General features: G+C 37.7%; 1 protein-coding gene across 1 annotated transcript; it reads left to right on the top strand.

The window, feature by feature from the left end:
- The first annotated feature begins 361 nt into the window (after positions 1–361).
- RSL24D1 (ribosomal L24 domain containing 1) lies at positions 362–15993 on the top strand. Its single transcript, XM_008705991.2, has 6 exons — positions 362–513; positions 5284–5397; positions 7072–7144; positions 12507–12570; positions 14284–14369; positions 15576–15993. The coding sequence occupies exons 1-6, from the start codon at positions 433–435 to the stop codon at positions 15647–15649; spliced, it is 492 nt and encodes a 163-aa protein (XP_008704213.1). The 5' UTR covers positions 362–432; the 3' UTR covers positions 15650–15993.
- The last annotated feature ends 2181 nt before the right edge of the window (positions 15994–18174 follow it).

Genomic DNA, 18174 nt, shown 5'->3' on the forward strand with positions numbered 1-18174 from the left:
GGGCGGGTCTGAGAGCAGGCAGCGGAGAAAGGAGAGCTCCTGGAGGCATCCCCGTGTGTGGACAGTCGGCCGGGGACAAAGCACAAACCGTATTAGATATGAGTAAATGCTGACGTTATAGGATATGGTAGAGAGGAAAACTAGGCGCTGTGAGAGCGAGCTTAGAGGGAGAGCAGCGCCACATTCCGCTTTGTGAGAGCGAGGGTAGTGAGGCGATTTTGCAGCTCTGCGCCTGCGCCAAACGAGCAGCATTTTTGCTCGTGCGGCCGCTGGGAGGCGCCGTCACGTCCGGACGGCTTCCCAGGGCCCTCAGGGGCGAAGGACGCTCGCTTTTTCCGGTCGGGTGTTGAAGAGAATCACTTCCTGTGACGAAGCTACGTCATTTCCACTTACGATCGGCGTCTGGTCAGAGGGACCCCACGCGGTTTCAACATGCGTATTGAGAAGTGTTATTTCTGTTCGGGCCCTATTTACCCCGGCCACGGCATGATGTTTGTCCGCAACGATTGCAAGGTGAGGTGCCCAAGACCAGCGCGCGCTCTGCGACGCTTACGCGAGCGTGAGGCCGCGCCAGCTAGGCGCCGGCTCCTCCTGCACCCGGGGCGTTTGGCTCGGTTTTCAGCACTGCCCTCTCGAGACGGTGATTTTACGAGGAGCTCTGGCCTCGTCCTTGACCTGGGGAATTTCTCCTTGTGGGTGTCCGGAACCGAGCTGTTCGCCAGCCCAGCCTTGGAGAAGGCTGGCGGCGGTGAGGTTCCCCAGTTTCTTGAGCCTTCGCCGAATTGAGTCTCGGGGTGTGTTTGGGCTGTTTGGTCACTCTTGTACGTGAGTGAAGTTCTTGAGTTCAGTAAACTTTGTTGAATGTATGCCCAGTCAAGCATCGTGGCTAAGGCCTGTGTCCATAGAGATGAATAAGATTTGGGAATGCCCGTGACGTGTAGCGGTTGATTGAAGTGTTGCCTCTGGCTTAGTAGTGGTTATGTATTAACGAAGGCGCAGGTGAGTTGGGGAGGGTCATATATGAAAAGACTCAGAAAGGAGATGTCGTTTATCCTGCATCTTGAATGTTACGTAAAGTGAGGAGGGGACATTCTAGGTGGAAGTAAAGTGAACGGTTGAGTAGAGGCGCAGCGAAGCAATCTCTAAGGAAGTGAGTGGATTGTTTGTGGTGATAGAGGCTTGATGTAAGGCTGTAAATACACATGAAAGTCTGTATATAAAAACATATGTACATAAACATAAAATATAAACATTATAAGGCCTGGTTGTGAGAGACTTTGTGAATGATACATGAATTTGTCTTAAAGCAGAATGAATCTCATTCTTTGTTTACTTAACACGTTGTTTCTCAGAATTCGACCTCTTATATTTGCTTCTGAATCACTGGGCACTTGTAAAAAAAAAAAAAGATTCCTCACGTCCACTAGATCTATTAAATTTATAGGTATCTTTGTGGGGAGGAGAAGAGGATCTAGGACTATATTTAACAGGTGACTGATATGCTAAGAGCCTACGTCATCACCTTATATCTCTTGCAGATGGAAGAGATTGACGTCATTAATTAGGAGCACGGGGTTCTTGCGGGAAGTGTGGGACCAGAGCTAGGATTGGGAACTTGAAAGAACATGCAGAAGATTTTTGAATACCTGCTGTCAGGAACATGATAAAAAGTTTATAGAAACGAACTAAGTAATTGTTAGGTTGGCAGTTAATTCAGGGTAGGCACCATGGCTTTGTAGATGATCTGGTCATCATAATTTTATGATTTTTGTCGAGCAGTGCTTCTCAGGTGGGTATAGGAGTTAGAACAACAGATCATGGGAGCTATCTAGAGTTGGGTGTTGATCTGGCAGGCACAGTGGAAGTTCATGTTGATGAGGAAGTCTATATTGCTAGAAAGGACAGGTTTGAATTGGCTGGGAGCCAGTGAGTGCGAAACAAGAGTTGGCTGGGGGTATAAGCAGAGGCCCGGAAGCACTAAGGAAGATAGGTATTTCGTTTTTTATTCAGTGTTAATGATCCCCAAATCTGTATCTTTTTAGCTCTAGTCTGAATTTTCCGCTGGATGGGGAAATCTGGTTTGTACCTAACAGTGAGCCTACTGAAAGAGTTCCTAGTTACCTCAGGTCTTTTTTGCTTTCTGAATTAATACCACTGTCATATGCCTAGACAGCTTTGCTAGAACTGTGAGCTGTCTTTGAACCTTTCGCCTTTTATTTAGTTATCAAGTCTTATCCATCTGTCTGTGCAGAGTATAGGGGTCTTTGCTTTCTTTCTGCCCTCCCACTCTGGTTCCATATTAGGCACTGGTCACTTTTATAGCCTCCTAGCCAGTCTTTTTTCTGCCTTTTTTCCCTCTTAGCTTTTGAGATGGTTTTTCATAGAAACCGCCCCTCTTAGACTTCTTGGGTAGCTTCTTAATGGTAAAATTAATGTTAGTGTTCCATATTTTCATATACTTTGCAAACATAAAAAATACATGCACCCTTAATGAGACCTTAGTAAGTGTTCAATCAGTGGAATTTAAGAAAGAGTTAAAGAACTTTGAAGCTGAAGTATTAGATCATTTGTTGAAAACTGAGGGTGGTGATAGAGGACTAGCTTAAAAGGGAAAGTTGGCACCTATGAAGTTTTGCCTCACAAGCCATCCATCACCTCCCCACCATAGATTTAACCACTCCCTTATTTTGTATTTCCATATTACTTAAACATGATCATTGTATGTATTGTGTATGCCCTATCCTGATCTAAATGTCTCCTTTGTAAATTGAGACTATTACAATGCTAGCCTATGCTTCTCGAGGTAGAGTATCGTATTTTAATTATTCTTGTATTTCTAGCACCTGATAATATCAGATACATAGTAGAGTCTTCTTATTTGTTGATTGAATTCCCTTCACATCTCCAGTGATTCCATTCTCTTCATGTACTTCATTGTCCTTTTTAGTTAACATCTATCAGATACAGCGTCAAGTAGACTTTTCTTTAACTTTCCATTGGCTCTGTTTGGAATTGAGACCCAGGACAAGTTCAGACATCCCATTCAGTATATCTCAGAAATGGGGACTTGTCTAGGAGTAATCTAGTAGGTATTAAATGTAGGAGGCTTTTACTTAAAAAGGTAATACTCCTTTGGGCTGAAAATATGAAAAAAATTTACTGATAATGAATTCATAGTGCGATACTCTAGGAGACCAACTTGTATTCATATATTTCTATTTGCTTTGAAACTAAATCCAGAATATAGACATGTTTTGACTAATGTCCCCTCTAGGAGGTACTGACCTGGATCAGATTAAACTGGTATTATACTATTTCTAAGAAAACTGTCCTAGTATGTATAGGGATCTGCTTGAATTCCCCCATAGAACAAAGTGTACATAAAGTGAAAAGTATTTTGGCTTGTGATAATATACATACGGCTTTGTGATCTATACACATAATTTGAAATATGTATACCTCATTTTGACCTTTTTTTATGGGTCACATCTTCTAGGTATGATAATTCAACTTAAGACTCTTTGTTAAGATCCATGTACTCCAAAGTAATACTTTTTCTCTTCAGATGTCCTCTACGTGTACAAATTGCAATGTGTTCTTGACATTACAAAGTAAAAAAATATGTGTTTTAGACTTCTGATGAGTCCCAGTAAGCCATTTCAGGGGCACATTGAAGCATCATTAAATCATAAGTTAGCACTGATAAAGGGTCATATCTTCTGGGATAAAGGTAGAGAATTAAAGTATTGAAGAATTTTCCTAGTAGACCTATGAATAAATACTTTAGAACACAAATCTATACCCAGTGTTAGTTGCTCTTTTGAAATTATTTTGTGCTTTTAACAAAAAGGATGGAAAGAACCAAAGGAGATTTCAGAATAGATGTTTGAAACTTTCACCCCCATTGAGGTATATAGCAAGTGAAATTTGAGTGTTATTAAGTAGGAAGGATTTAAATAAATGACTTTCCTTGAAACTATTGTTATTATTCAAGGTGATTGTACAGTTTTATTGTTAATCTTTAAAAATGACTGGTAGTTTTTAACCATATATTTGGGGCCCTTAAGCCATTAGTTGTGATGAAATTTGATAGTCAAATAATAGTCAAAGATAGTCCAGTTTACATTTAATCTTATATGTCTCACATATTTCTTTTTTTTTTTTTTTTTTAATGATTTTTTATTATATTATGTTAGTCACCATACAGTACATCCCCGGTTTCCGATGTAAGGCTCAATGATTCATTAGTTCTGTATAACACCCAGTGCACCATGCAATACGTGCCCTCTTTACTACCCATCACCGGTCTATCCCATTCCCCCACCCCCCTCCCCTCTGAAGTCCTCAGTTTGTTTCTCATAGTCCATAGTCTCTCATGTTTCATTCCCCCTTCTGATTACCCCCCCTTTCTTTATCCCTTTCTTCCCCTACTGATCATCCTAGTTCTTATGTTCCATAGATGAGAGAAATCATATGATAGTTGTCTTTCTCTGCTTGACTTATTTCACTTAGCATTATCTCCTCCAGTGCTGTCCATGTTGTAGCAAATGTTGAGAACTCGTTCTTTCTGATAGCTGAGTAATATTCCATCGTATATATGGACCACAACTTCTTATTCCAGTCATCTGTTGAAGGGCATCTCGGCTCCTTCCACGATTTAGCTATTGTGGACATTGCTGCTATGAACATTGGGGCGCATATGGCCCTTCTCTTCCCTACGTCTGTATCTTTGGGGTAAATACCCAGTAGTGCAATGGCTGGATCATAGGGTAGCTCAATTTTTAACTTTTTTTTTTTTTTTTTTTTAAAGATTTTATTTATTTATTTGACAGAGATAGAGACAGCCAGCGAGAGAGGGGACACAAGCAGGGGGAGTGGGAGAGGAAGAAGCAGGCTCATAGCAGAGGAGCCTGATGTGGGGCTCGATCCCACAACGCCGGGATCACGCCCTGAGCCGAAGGCAGACGCTTAACCGCTATGCCACCCAGGCGCCCCTCAATTTTTAACTTTTTAAGGGACCTCCACACTGTTTTCCAGAGTGGCTGTACCAACTTGCATTCCCACCAACAATGTAGGAGGGATCCCCTTTCTCCACATCCTCTCCAACAATAATTGTTTCTTGCCTTGTCTCACATATTTCTAAATGGTGTTGTAAGTAGAAAGAATTGTTAGTGAGAACCATTGTCATCTCTCAGACTTTGCAGTATGTTTTGTCTGGCATGCATCACATCCTGGATAGAAACATTCTTAATGTTGACTCCACTATTTTAACTTTTCTTGTAGGTGTTCAGATTCTGTAAATCCAAGTGTCATAAAAACTTTAAAAAGAAGCGGAATCCTCGCAAGGTCAGGTGGACTAAAGCATTCCGTAAAGCAGCTGGTAAAGAGCTTACAGTGGTGAGTATATTAGCTATCAGTATAATTTTTAACTTTTGTGTGGGAGGGTAATTATTAGGTATTAAATGTAATTTAACTATAACAAGACTTTCTATGACAAGGTTGGTGAGTTATTTATTTGTATTTGGCTATTGTAATAATATTCTCACATCCTAAAAAACCATAAATCTGTAGAATTCTGTAAAGGAAAAAATTCCTAATTAAATTTATGGAAGTGATTTTCCTTATTCTCAAAAAACCATTTTTTTTAGCTCCTGCAAACAAAAGGGAAAATCATTTAAATGGATTGGGGTGAAGTTGGAAATTACTACTTAGGTATTTGAGAGGAAGCTAAGAAATTAAACGATTCCTGAATACCATTGAGGGCTCTGATCAGATTTGTTGTAGACTCATTTGTTAGTTTCTGGATTTCCTTACAGGACTTCGAGAGCAGAGGAGTGTGTTGGTTGAAGGAAGAATAGTCAGGGGTGAGGGAATTTCATGCATGAGCGTCCATTGTCAGGTTGTTGTTACTGAGTTGATAGAATGGCCTGGTGAAACTTGTCCACATTTGACCCCTGTAAAAGGAGGAGGTGAAAGCTGCTGCACAAGCTACCTTTGAAGGAGGAAGATCTTTAAAGTGTTCCTTCTCTCCATGACTTCCTCTTTCCCACCTCTCTACTTCTTTAAGGGAAGTTTCTAAGCAGTTGCTATGAAGCCCCTTCCTGGCTTTATTTTCAATGAATGGGGTGAATATTTTTTGACAAGATGCGAAGCCAAATCACAATTATTGTCACAAAAATAATCTCCAGTATGGATTAGAATAAACAGCACTTCAGATGCAGGTGACAACTGCAGGAATGAAGAAAGGATGCCAGTCACAGTCATTTGCTGGTGACCAGTTACCTTGTCATTGCTGAGGTTATTGTGATTGAACAGGTCATGTGTGTAGAAAAGAAATAGGTAAATACAAAGTTAGTTCCATTTGCCTGTCTCAGAGAGATTTGAAAACTAAGAAATAGATCTGTAGTTTTTCTAAGAAACCTGTACCGTTTCTAAAATTGTTTCACATGTTTTAAGGTAAATAGGATTTATTAACTGTCAAAATACCAACTACATTTAGAGGGGACCTGAAACATTTCTGGGAGAAAATTTTGTCATGCAGAGCAGCACCACATTTATTTGAAGATGTATGGTTTTACACTTTTGTGCTATAAGAAAGGTATATAAATATGGGAATATATAAACATGATAGGTACATAGGTTGAACAATATGAAGTTCTCAATGTTTGACCCTTTTTGATCTATGAAAAGTGGTAATTCATATGGTTCAGCCTAATAGAGAGTTTTCTGCCTGTGAGTCTCATCTAGGAATGGGAAATTAGGGAAGCCTCTTCAGTTTGTTTGAAATCTCCATGATTATTATATGACCCTCTGAAGGATGGGGCTGATACCCTCCTCCTCTTGTCATAAAAATCACTTGTCTATGGATTGGTGTTTTCAGTAGGGCTATCTTGTACATCTGGTATGTAAAGGAGAAGTAGTATGAAAACTTGTAGTTTGCTAGGGTCACCCTGGGGAAATCTTAATATGTGTCTATGGTTTGAAACACAACTCTTGTGACAAGGAGGATAAGTTTCTAAGAAATGCTTCCTTTGTATCTCTCTTAAAACCATATTTTTCTCTTTCTTACAGGATAATTCATTTGAATTTGAAAAACGTAGAAATGAACCTGTCAAATACCAGCGAGAGTTATGGAATAAAACTAGTAAGTCACAAAGAATTACCAGGAATTTTCAGGAGAGATTGTTTTGGGATATTACTTTGAATTTAATGTTTAATGTTTAAATATTAATTTTCTTTTCATTGGTTAGCTTTTATTCTTATCTTCATCTTAATGGTTTTGTTGTACTAGTGTATTTTATGATAAGCTGCCTCAAATCCTTTTCAGAATTGGCTGATATATCCTTTATAAAAATAATATAGGGGCTCCTGGGTGGCTCAGTTAGTTAAGCATCCAACTTTTGGTTTCGGCTCAGGTCATGATATCAGGGTTGTGGGATCGAGCCCTGTGTTGGGCTCTGCACTCAGTGTGGAGTCTGCCAGAGATTCTCTCCCTCTCCCTCTGCTCCTCCCCCTGCTCACTCCTCTCTAAAATAAATAAATAGAATCTTTAAAAAAATGTAATTATTAGATTTGATATTATTTGGAGTGTCTATACAGAGATTTAAAAATCTAAAATTGTGAGAATAGAAGGGGAGAATACTTTTTTGGGGTGAGTGTGGCATAGTGAAAATATACACAAAACCTAACACACATAAATAAGTTTAGGTAATTTGATTTAGGGATATAAACATTATATTCTGTATACCTTATAAAATGTAATGCTTCTGTAAAATTAAAAAGTACAGTACTTAAGGTGATAGTTACATTTCCTAAGAGAAATTCTAAGTGCATGACTTACATATAAATCAAGTTATAGACTATTGATGTTAAAAGCAAGGATAACTAGTCCTTGTCTTTTTTCATTTTTCTGATGTAAGCAGAGACTAATGAAAAAAAAATCCCATATGTAGTAAAATTAAATTTCTTAAGGTAGCTTGTAGATGCCCCTATGTGTGTGTTTGAGGCTGTTGGCCTTGACTTTCCTTCTCCCTACAGCTGTCTTATGCGGTCTTTAGCCGTTTCTAGTCTTAGGTGTAGATGTGATACATCTGTTGTTAATTGGAAGTCCCCAGGGCTCAGAGTCCTATAGACTTTATCAGTTTTGTTTGTTTATTTGTCAGAGAGAGAGATACACCATGAGCAGGGGGAGCGGCAGGCAGAGAGAGAAGCAGGCCCCCCCCCCCCCCCCAGCAGGGAGCCTGATGCGGGACTCCATCCTAGAACCCTGGGATCATGACCTGAGCCAAAGGCAGACGCTTAACTGACTGAGCCCCCCAGGTGGCCTGACTTTATCAGATTTGAATGGATCATAGGCAGGGCATCCTTTTCAATACCTTTTGCCCAGTCACAGCACTTCAGGGGAGGAATTGAAAAATTAGGGTCTTTGTGGTAGTATTTGCCTCTAAAGCTTTTTATCTTCCTGGATCTTGTGGAGAACTCAGAGTCCAGTTTTGGAATTGCGTTTTCCACATGGCCTTAAGTATTTTGCGTCTTGGTGTTTTGTTTTTTTAAAGTCTTTCCTTCTGTTTTGTATTTAGAGGAAGAGTTAATTTCTGAAAAGCCGTGGATTTTACTAGTTTTATTTGTTAGGGAAATAACACTAATTCAAACTCAAGGCTTTTTTTAAAATTTATTTTTAATTTATTTTTTTCAGGGGAAAAATGTATTTTTTTATTATGATATGTTAGTCACCATACAGTACATCATTAGCTTTTGATGTAGTGTTCCATGTTCCATTGTTTGTGTATAACACCCAGTGCTCCATGCAATATGTGATCTCCTTAATACCCTTCACCAGGCTAGCGCATCCCCCCCACCCCACTCCCCTCTAAAACCCTCAGTTTGTTTCCTGGAGTCCATAGTCTCTAGTGGTTCATTTCCCCCTGTTTACCCTCCCTTCCTTCTCCTAACGATCTCCCTGCTATTCCTTATGTTCCACAAATGAGTGAAACCATATGATAATAGTCGTTCTCTGCTTGACTTATTTTACTTAACGTAATCTCCTCCAGTCCCATCCATGTTGATGCAAATGTTGGGTAATCATTCTTTCTGATGGCTGAGTAGTTGTCCATTGTATATATGGACCACATCTTCTTTATCCATTCGTCTGTTGAAGGGCATCTCGGCTCTTTCCACAGTTTGGTTGTTGTGGACAATGCTGCTATGAACATTGGGGTGCATGTGGCCCTTCTTTCACTACGTCTGTATCTTTGGGGTAAATACCCAGCAGTGCAATTGCTGGATCATAGGGTAGCTCTATTTTTAACTTTTTGAGGAACCTCCACACTGTTTTCCAACTTGCATTCCCACCAACAGTGTAAGAGGGTTCCCCTTTCTCCACATCCTCTCCAACATTTGTTGTTTCTTGCCTTGTCAATTTTTGCCATTCTAACTGGTGTAAGGTGGTATCTCCGTGTGGTTTTGATTTGAATTTCCCTGATGGCTAATAATGTTGAACATTTTTTCATGTGTCTGTTAGCCATTCGTATGTCTTCATTGGAAAAGTGTCTGTTCATATCTTCTGCCCATTTTTTTATTTGATTATTTGTTTCTTGGGTATTGCAAACTCAAGGCTTTCTGAAGAGATTAGGATTCTTTTTTTAATTGGGGTATAATTGACATAACATTCATTTCAGGTATACAGTGTAATGATTTGATATTTGCATATATTGTGAAATGATCGCAGCAAGTCTAGTTAACATCTATCACCACACATTTTTGGAAGGAATTCTTACAATGATTCTAAAAGGCAAACTTGCCAAGGACATTATTAGAAGGTCCTAAAGTATTTCTGTATCCCATTGAATTTTATTTAATTTTGGCCTTTGTTTTCTTTTTTGTGACTATTTGAAGATAGCCACTTCAGATTTGATTTCCCACAACCCCTATTTCAATATCATAGGTCTGTAAGCTAATCTGTTGACAATAGTTTTATATTCATTGCTTACATTTTTGAATCGTGTGGCGATGTGGACTGAGGAACCTTTGTTAAGATGCTGATGTCATGAGGAGAACTTCAAAAACAAGAATACTAGGAAGAATAGTTTGTATTTTATCCCTCATATCTCTGTATTTCAGATCAATTGTTTAATACCAGGTGCTTCTTATGTAGAAGAATTTTCAATCTTCTGGAATATTTGAAAATGTAGTGTCCTACTGTTTGGAAAGGATTTACCTGCCACTTCTGTGTTTATTTCCCTTCTGAGTAACTTCAAGGTATAGAAATACTTTTGAGTACTAGAACTTGGCCTTAGCAATTTTTGTTGAAAGGCAAAGAAAGAAAAAGTTATATATCCAGCATATTTAGCATGTGCAGATTTAGAGTTGACTTTGCCTTAGACTACTCATACAAGCATCATCTTAACACCAGTGGCCCCATGGAGCCTTCTGGGAAGTCTTCTTAAAATGCAGATTGTGATATAGCATGTCTGGGTGGAGCCTAAGATTCTGCATTTCTTTTTTTTTTTAAAGATTTTATTTGTTTATTTGACAGAGACAGAGACAGCCAGCGAGAGAGGGAACACAAGCAGGGGGAGTGGGAGAGGAAGAAGCAGGCTCATAGCAGAAGAGCCTGATGTGGGGCTCGATCCCAGATCGCCAGGATCACGCCCTGAGCCAAAGGCAGACGCTTAACCGCTGTGCCACCCAGGCGCCCCAAGATTCTGCATTTCTAACAAGCTCTCAGATGATGCCAATGTTGCTGGGCCCTAGATTACACTGAAATGTGTGTATGTGTGTGTGTGTGTGTGTGTGTGTGAGAGTGAGCAAGCATGAGCGGGGTGGGGGGTGGGGGGATGGCGAGGAGGGGCAGAGGGAGAGGGAGATTCAGATTCCCCACTGAGCAGGAAGCCTGATGTGGATGGGGCTTGATCGCAGAACCTTGAGATAACGACCTGAGCCAAAGGCAGATGCTTAACTGACTGAGTTACCCAGGCATCATCACTTAAATGTTTTTATTTTGACTTAATTTTAGACTGAACAGAGAAGTTGCAGAATTCCTTCATACAGATTCCTCAAATAACATTTTACTAAATTTACCTATTCTCTCTCTCCCTTTCTTTCCTTCTATAATTTTTTGAACTGTAAGTTATATACACATAAGGGGCACCTGGCACATAGATAATGCTTTTATCCCTAAGTAGTTTAATAGAACTAAAAGAATATTTCCTAAAAAATAGAACATTCTTGTACATAACCATAGTGCCGTTACTAAAATCAAGAAAGTAGCGTAGATATAGTATTATCTAATCTCAGACCTGTGTAAGAATAGTACATGCCCTATTTGCCTCTTCGAAATTTTAATAGTTTCCGAGTTTTTAGATTTCATGACATTGATAGTTTTGAAGAGTATGGGTCAAGCATTTGGTATAAAATCCCTTAATTGGCCTTTGTGTGATGCTGCCTCAAGGTTAGATTTGGGTTCTGTACATTTGATAGGAATACGATTGATGTGTTGCTGAGTTCTTATTGTGTCCTGCCAGGAGGCATGTGCTATTCACTGGGTTCCTATTATTGCCCATGTTAACTTTGATCATTGTTTAAGGTGGCCTCTGGTAGGTTTCTTCACTGTAAAGTTAGTATTTTATCCTTTGTAATTAATAAGTATATTGTGGGGAGATATTTTTAAATTATGTGAATATCCTGCTCTTCTTCAGATCTATCGAATATAAGAAGTTAGATTTGGAGTGTTTTGCCCATATGGCAGCCACAGGGGCTGCTGAGCACTTAAATTGTGGTTAGTCTGAATCCAGATTTGCTGTAAATGTAAAATACGTGGTTTTTGAAGAGTTCATATGAGAACAAGCATAAAATAACCTCAGTAATTTTTATATTATGTTGAAAAGACAGTATTTTGGATATGCTGGGTTAAACAAAATCTATTACTAGATTTTGACCTGTTCCTTTTTTATTTTTTAATGTGGCTGCCAGAAAATTTAAAATTGTATGTGTGGGTTTAGTCTTAGTGCGGTATAGATGCCAGAGTGTATTTGGATTCAGCTCCTCTACACATTTCCCAAAACAGTTGGATTTTAGTGGTTGGGAACATGGTAAAATGATTGGTTCATCCTACTAATATTCATCAGGTGCAGATCATATCCCAGGCACTTGGAGAAATAGTATTTATGCCTGGAATGGTGCTTTTATTAATGGAGAGGACAAGCTAAGAAGGGATTAGTTGCCATTAATCCAGATTCGCTGTAAAGTTTGAGAAGCATTGGGCCGGTTTAAAGTAGAAGGACAATTTAGTAGCAATAAAGGCTTTTGTAAAATAAAAATAGAGGTATCTTTGTGAAAGTTAGAGTTAACAGTGTTGTCATTTACCTTCTTTGCTATTTTAGTAGTGATTGTTTTTGCAGTGAGTTTTTCATTAAATTCATTTCTAAATGAGAATAAAGGGAAGTGATCCTTAAAGCTATTGCTTGGATGTGCAAAAATTTGCTAACTCTTATGAATTTTTTTTGTAGTTGATGCAATGAAGAGAGTTGAAGAGATCAAACAGAAGCGCCAAGCTAAATTTATAATGAACAGGTATGAATATATGTATCAAGTAACTCTTGAAAAAATAATTACTAGTAGAAATCCAGAGATTTTTTTTCCAGTTCTTTTCACATAAGCTCAGAAAATAAAAGAAATTAAGAATAGTATAAAGAACTCTTGTATATTCTTTACTCTGTCCCTATCTCTATAGTAAGTTGAAGACATGATGCCTTTTTCCTAAGTATATTTCAGTGTATATATTCTAAAAATAAGAACATGCTCTTATATAACTATACTATAGTTACCAAAATTAGGAAATCAACATTGAACAATACTATTATATAACCTGCAGACCTTATTTAGATTTCACCAGTTCCAGTCATGTTCCTTATAGCAGCAGAAAATCCTGGGTCTTGCATTGCATTTAGTGGTCCTATCTCGTCAAGCTCCTTTAATCTGGACACTTTCTCATCTTTGTCTTAAATGACATTGACATTTTTGAAGAGTAACAGGTTAGTTATTTTATAGAATTTTGCTCTGTTTGTCTAATGTTTTCCTCAGGATTAGATTCAGGTTAGGTACTTTTGGCCAGAATATTGTAGAAATGATACATATGAAAGACATCATATTCGGAGACACATGTTGTCCCAAGGGACTGATCATTTGGTTAAGGAGTATCTGCCAATTTTCTCCATTGGAAAGATTTTTCCCTCCTTTTTAATCAGTACATATCTTAGGGGAAATACTTCGACACTCTACAAAGAGTCCCTTATTTCTCAAACTGGTGCCTACTGGTGTTAGCATCCAGTAGACTCTTGTCTGAATCTGTTACTGTATTGATTGTTGCCAAATGGTGAGTTTTCTAATTCAGTAATTTCTTCTACACTTATTAGTTGGCTTTCCCATATGAAAGAGCTTTTCCCTTTTCTAATTTCAAAATGTATTCCTTTATTATTTTTTCATATATCTGTGTGTGTTCATTGATTCTTATGGTATTCAGTGGGCTATAATTATTTGCAGTTATTTATTTTCATGTTCTAAGTGCTCCAGATTGGCCAGTGGGAGTTCTTCAGGCAGATTCCATGTCATTTTGACAGTTCCTCATCTTTTTTTGGGTGTTTTCTTGCTTTAATAAGTTGTGGCCTCATCTTGTACTTCCCTGGCCCCAGCCTAGAATTGGTTATTTCTTTAACGTAGTTACTTATTTTTGATCTCATCACTGTTTAAGTCTGTCATAGAAAAGCATGTGCGAACAGCTTTCTGGCTTTAAAAAAGTGAAGTGTTACAAAAAGGGAGCCTAAATGTTTGAGAAGGACTGTTAGCATGTTTGTCTAAAGTGAATGTCTTATATGTTTTGTGTTCTTATAATTACTGACTTAAAAAAATTAGGTAAAACAATGTATTCTCAGTTTGAGGAGAAAAGATCTAGGCACTTTAACAATTAGAGATTTTACACTATATTTGTATAATAGATGTTGATGTTTGAGATTTAATTCTTCCCTTCAGTCACATTTCGTCATTCACTCAGCAAATATATATTAATCTCCACTTTATTCCCAACTAAGTACTAGGGATATAAATCAGTGAACAAGTTGGTAGTGTAGAAATTCTGATTTGTTAAGCTTATTAAGAACTAGAACATAATTTCGAGTTCTCATTGCTCATCTGTGTGGCTAGTAAAGTTTGTTTTTATAAATTATGAATTAATGTCTTTTAAAGAAGTTACAGTAACTGAAATTTTGGCTTTGATATGTTTTATCCTAGATTAAAGAAAAATAAAGAATTACAGAAAGTTCAGGACATCAAAGAAGTCAAGCAAAACATTCATCTTATCCGGGCCCCTCTTGCAGGTAAGTAATACATTACACAGAATGTATTTCTGTTTCAGTAGAGAAATGAAAAATCTGCATTGTTGCAGTCTATGTAAATGGGTATCAGTCAACTTTTTATGGGTATTTTTAATGTATACCTCATTTATGATAGGATTCGGTTTTTAATACAGTGTATTTCCCAGCTTCAATTTTATTGTATATGGTGTTTCTTTTCCCCCTTCATAAAATCATACTCCATAAGCTAGTCATAAAGATCTGAGTAGTAATTTCATAGATTTTGCTTCATACTTGTATTTATTAAGAACAGTGTTTTGTAGGAGTGGTTTTCCGGCTTTGGTTGGAATGGGAATTACTTGGGGAATTTAGTATAAATACAGAGGCCCAGGCCTTTTTAGTCTGCGCTTCTGTTCCTTACTAGCTCTCTGGGTTCTGATACTGATTTTGATACTCAAGTTTGAGAACTGCTGTTTTGTATTAAAACCTTTTTTGTGTGTTTATGTAACTTGCCCATAGTCACCCATTTGGACAGTTGTTCATGTGCATAGTTTCTTCTGTGAGGTGCTGGGAAACCAGTATTTTACTCAGCTGGCACCAGATACCATCAGTTGTATGATTTATTTATGCAAATTATCTGAAGGGAGAGAAATTTTGGTGAGATTTAGTTGAAGAGTTGATTCCTGAATGATTCTATGCCTAAACTTCAGTAAAGGTCAAGTTCTGAAACCACATGTTGAATAGATTTATGTAAAAGTCTTAAATAGGTTAATTTTTGTGCCAAATTGTATTAAAATAGGCAAAATCCTGTAGCATTATTTCATGTATGCTCTGAACTGACTCCAAAACAACAGGAATGAACCGTTATTTAACTTTTTAGGTAACCCTCTGAGGGTAGGTAAGTACAATGTTAAAAGCAGCGACTTTAGATCCAGAGGGCCGGGCTCCAACCCTAGCTCTTTGACTCACTGGGCTTACTTAATGATTTGGTACAATTTTATCTGTCTCTGGGTCTCCCCTGTCTCATATTTTAAATGTAGGTGGTTAGGAGGGTGAAGTGAACAAATGTGTATGGAATGCTTCATGGTATATCGTAAGACCTGTGTAAGTTTAGTTACTATTCTTAAATTTCTTAGAAATGGCTAATGTTATTTTAAAACATTTAAGATCCTTTATAAAGTGTTGATATGAGTTTGGCAAGGTCACATTGAATTTTTTTTTTTTTTTAAGGCAAAGGAAAGCAGCTGGAAGAAAAAATGGTGCAGAAATTACAACAGGATGTGGACATGGAAGATACTTCTTAAAAATCTCACTAACTTTATAAGCATATGAAAATCTCCTTAGGAGACTAAGAACTTCTAAATTATCAGTTTATATTTTACGTAGGGTCACTCGAATGAAAGGTAATTAAAAATACATCTCTCCTACATTGCTGTCTGTAAAACATCAGGTATTATGGATGTTAGATTGCATCTGCATTGTTAAACCTTCACTGAGAGTAAGTCATGCAAATTCTAATTGTAAATACAGAGTGAACTGTGGACACAAAATGGTCCTGCCATTTGGATAGTGGCACTAGGCAGATTTATGTGTGAGCTAATAACAAAAATTCATGGCTAGCAATATGTAAAATAAATTTTCTTTGCAGTGAAATATTCCCTTTATTAATATTATAGAAAGGGGGCTTACAACAAGGAACTAAACCTGTATGATAATTAGCTGCAAATAATCTTTTATTTTGATTTCAGTATTTGTTTTGGTTTCTTAGCATCTTAGAAGAGCATATTGGCCTCACATATTGAAACCTAATTATGCTGTACTGTTTTGACATGCTTTAACTGTTTTGCTAGGCAGCTCTTAATGTTGGGAATGAGAGCTGAATATTGTGCTCCTGAAATGGCCCCATATACTTTCCACTTTGGAGAATACTTAATTCTGAGATTCCTGATAGAACCAGATATATTTTTCCAGCATAGCAATGATTTAGAAGCAGAGGAATTGCAGTGCCTTTTTCAAGGTATGTTGTGTGGTTTTCTTTTATAAAGCTCCTAATTGTTTTTGGAAAATAGAATTTATGGTTTTAGCATTACAAATTATTTGCACATAAGATCCTTTTTTCTGAAGTAACTACAGGTTTTTTTGTTTAAAATTAGGTACTAAAAAAAGAATTAGTGGGAAGAAAATAACTCCCTCCCACATACTACTGAAGCAGGAGATACATTTTTAATTAAAAATATATACTGAATATTTAATGTTTTTATATTTCTACATTATTTGCAACTTTAAGGATATTAAGTAACTCAGGTTTTATATTGTTTTTTGAGGACAGAACTTAGAATAAATTATAATCTTAGGGTTATAAAATTATAAAGAAATGGCTAAATTTTTATTTCAGTATTAGTGAAATGTGACTGATGACTGGACCAAGCGTCAGAAGACCTGAATTCCAGTGTGGCTTTTGCCTTTGTGTTCTTATTTGTAAAATGTAGCTAATTTGTAAACAACTTTATTGGTAAAACAATTAGGGGAAATGATATATGAAACCAAAGACATTTGTTAAATTACTTGAAGTTTTCACTCCATAGGTTTATGTTCGCTTTAATATAGACATGTTTAAGGTTACCTACTGTTAGCAGATTTCCTGCTTTGTTAGTTAGCAAGCTGTTGCTTTGAGACCATCAATTTGGGAAATTGAGTTAAAAGGAAGAACGGACATTGCATCTCAGGTTTAACATCCAGACAGTTCTCTTAAGTGTCAGGAATTCATAGTATTTTGAGACCCCCAGATATCATTATAAACTATATGGATGCAGATGCCACAGTGTTACCCCTGCAGCTCTCTCAGCTTGGTTGGATCACTGAGTTGTCCCTTTAAAATGTTGCCTGAGAAGGGCATGCATGGTACAATGCTGTTGTTGCTGTTTGTCTGATTGAGACCTCTGCTGGGCAGTTAGTGTAACACAAAAGCATAAAATTTTCCAGGCACTTGATACACAGAACTTATATTCTCTAATTGCTTTAGGGTAATAAAGCACTGGAAGTCATAGAATTTCCTTACACATTTGCCTTACAAAACCCTGTAGGGTAGCAGAAAAAAACATGAGGGGGCACTTGGGTGGTTCAGTCATTAGAGTATGCAACTCATGAGGTCTGGGTCGTGAGTTCAGCCCTACCTTGAGTGTAGAGTATACTTAAAACTTACTAAATCTCGTTTCTTAAAAATAGAAAACCTTGAAAGATGTTTATCTTGTAGAAAGAAATTCCATAAGGATTGGCCCATTTCCTAACATCCTATGATGTAGCACTCTCTTTTTATAGATGCCAACATTTTTAGGTAACTTGCCTCTTTATCACACAGAAAATGGAGGAGGTAGCAATTTGTATTCTTCCAAGTGCCTGTATGTAGAGGGATTTATCCAGAGCCTCAGATCCGGTCTTCACGAGTCCCGCTGATGGCTGTGAGAGAGGACTGTAAGTTACTTGAGTGATGCTCAGCTTGATTTCTTCATTGGAAAATGGAAATGATAGTATGACTAACCTCAGGACTTTTTATGAGGATCCAGTTAGGTAATACATGTAAAATAATCATATCAAGGCCACTACCGGAGTGACTAGTTTAAAATGTTAGCTATTAGGATTGGCTGTGTGACCACAGAAAACTCACAGCAGTGGGGTTTGCCTCAGGACAAAGGTGGAGGATAGTAGTGTTTAGGGATAGATATGGCTAAATTGAATCTGCGGACTAAGTGCACTGCAGACAGGGTTGCATAGGTTTTAAAATGTTTTAGCTTTTACTGTCACTTAGAAAATTCACTTATTATGAGCATCT

The sequence above is a fragment of the Ursus maritimus genome, unplaced genomic scaffold (genome assembly GCF_017311325.1).
Source record: "Ursus maritimus isolate PB19 unplaced genomic scaffold, ASM1731132v1 scaffold_35, whole genome shotgun sequence".
Classification (NCBI taxonomy): Eukaryota; Metazoa; Chordata; class Mammalia; order Carnivora; family Ursidae; genus Ursus; species Ursus maritimus.

Excerpts from the sequence above, each read along its gene's own strand:
- RSL24D1 (XM_008705991.2), top strand. The coding sequence starts at position 433 with ATGCGTATTGAGAAGTGTTATTTCTGTTCGGGCCCTATTTACCCCGGC. Across the intron at positions 5,398-7,071 it reads CTGGTAAAGAGCTTACAGTG|GATAATTCATTTGAATTTGA; the intron begins GTGAGTATATTA and ends TCTTTCTTACAG. Across the intron at positions 7,145-12,506 it reads AGAGTTATGGAATAAAACTA|TTGATGCAATGAAGAGAGTT; the intron begins GTAAGTCACAAA and ends TTTTTTTTGTAG.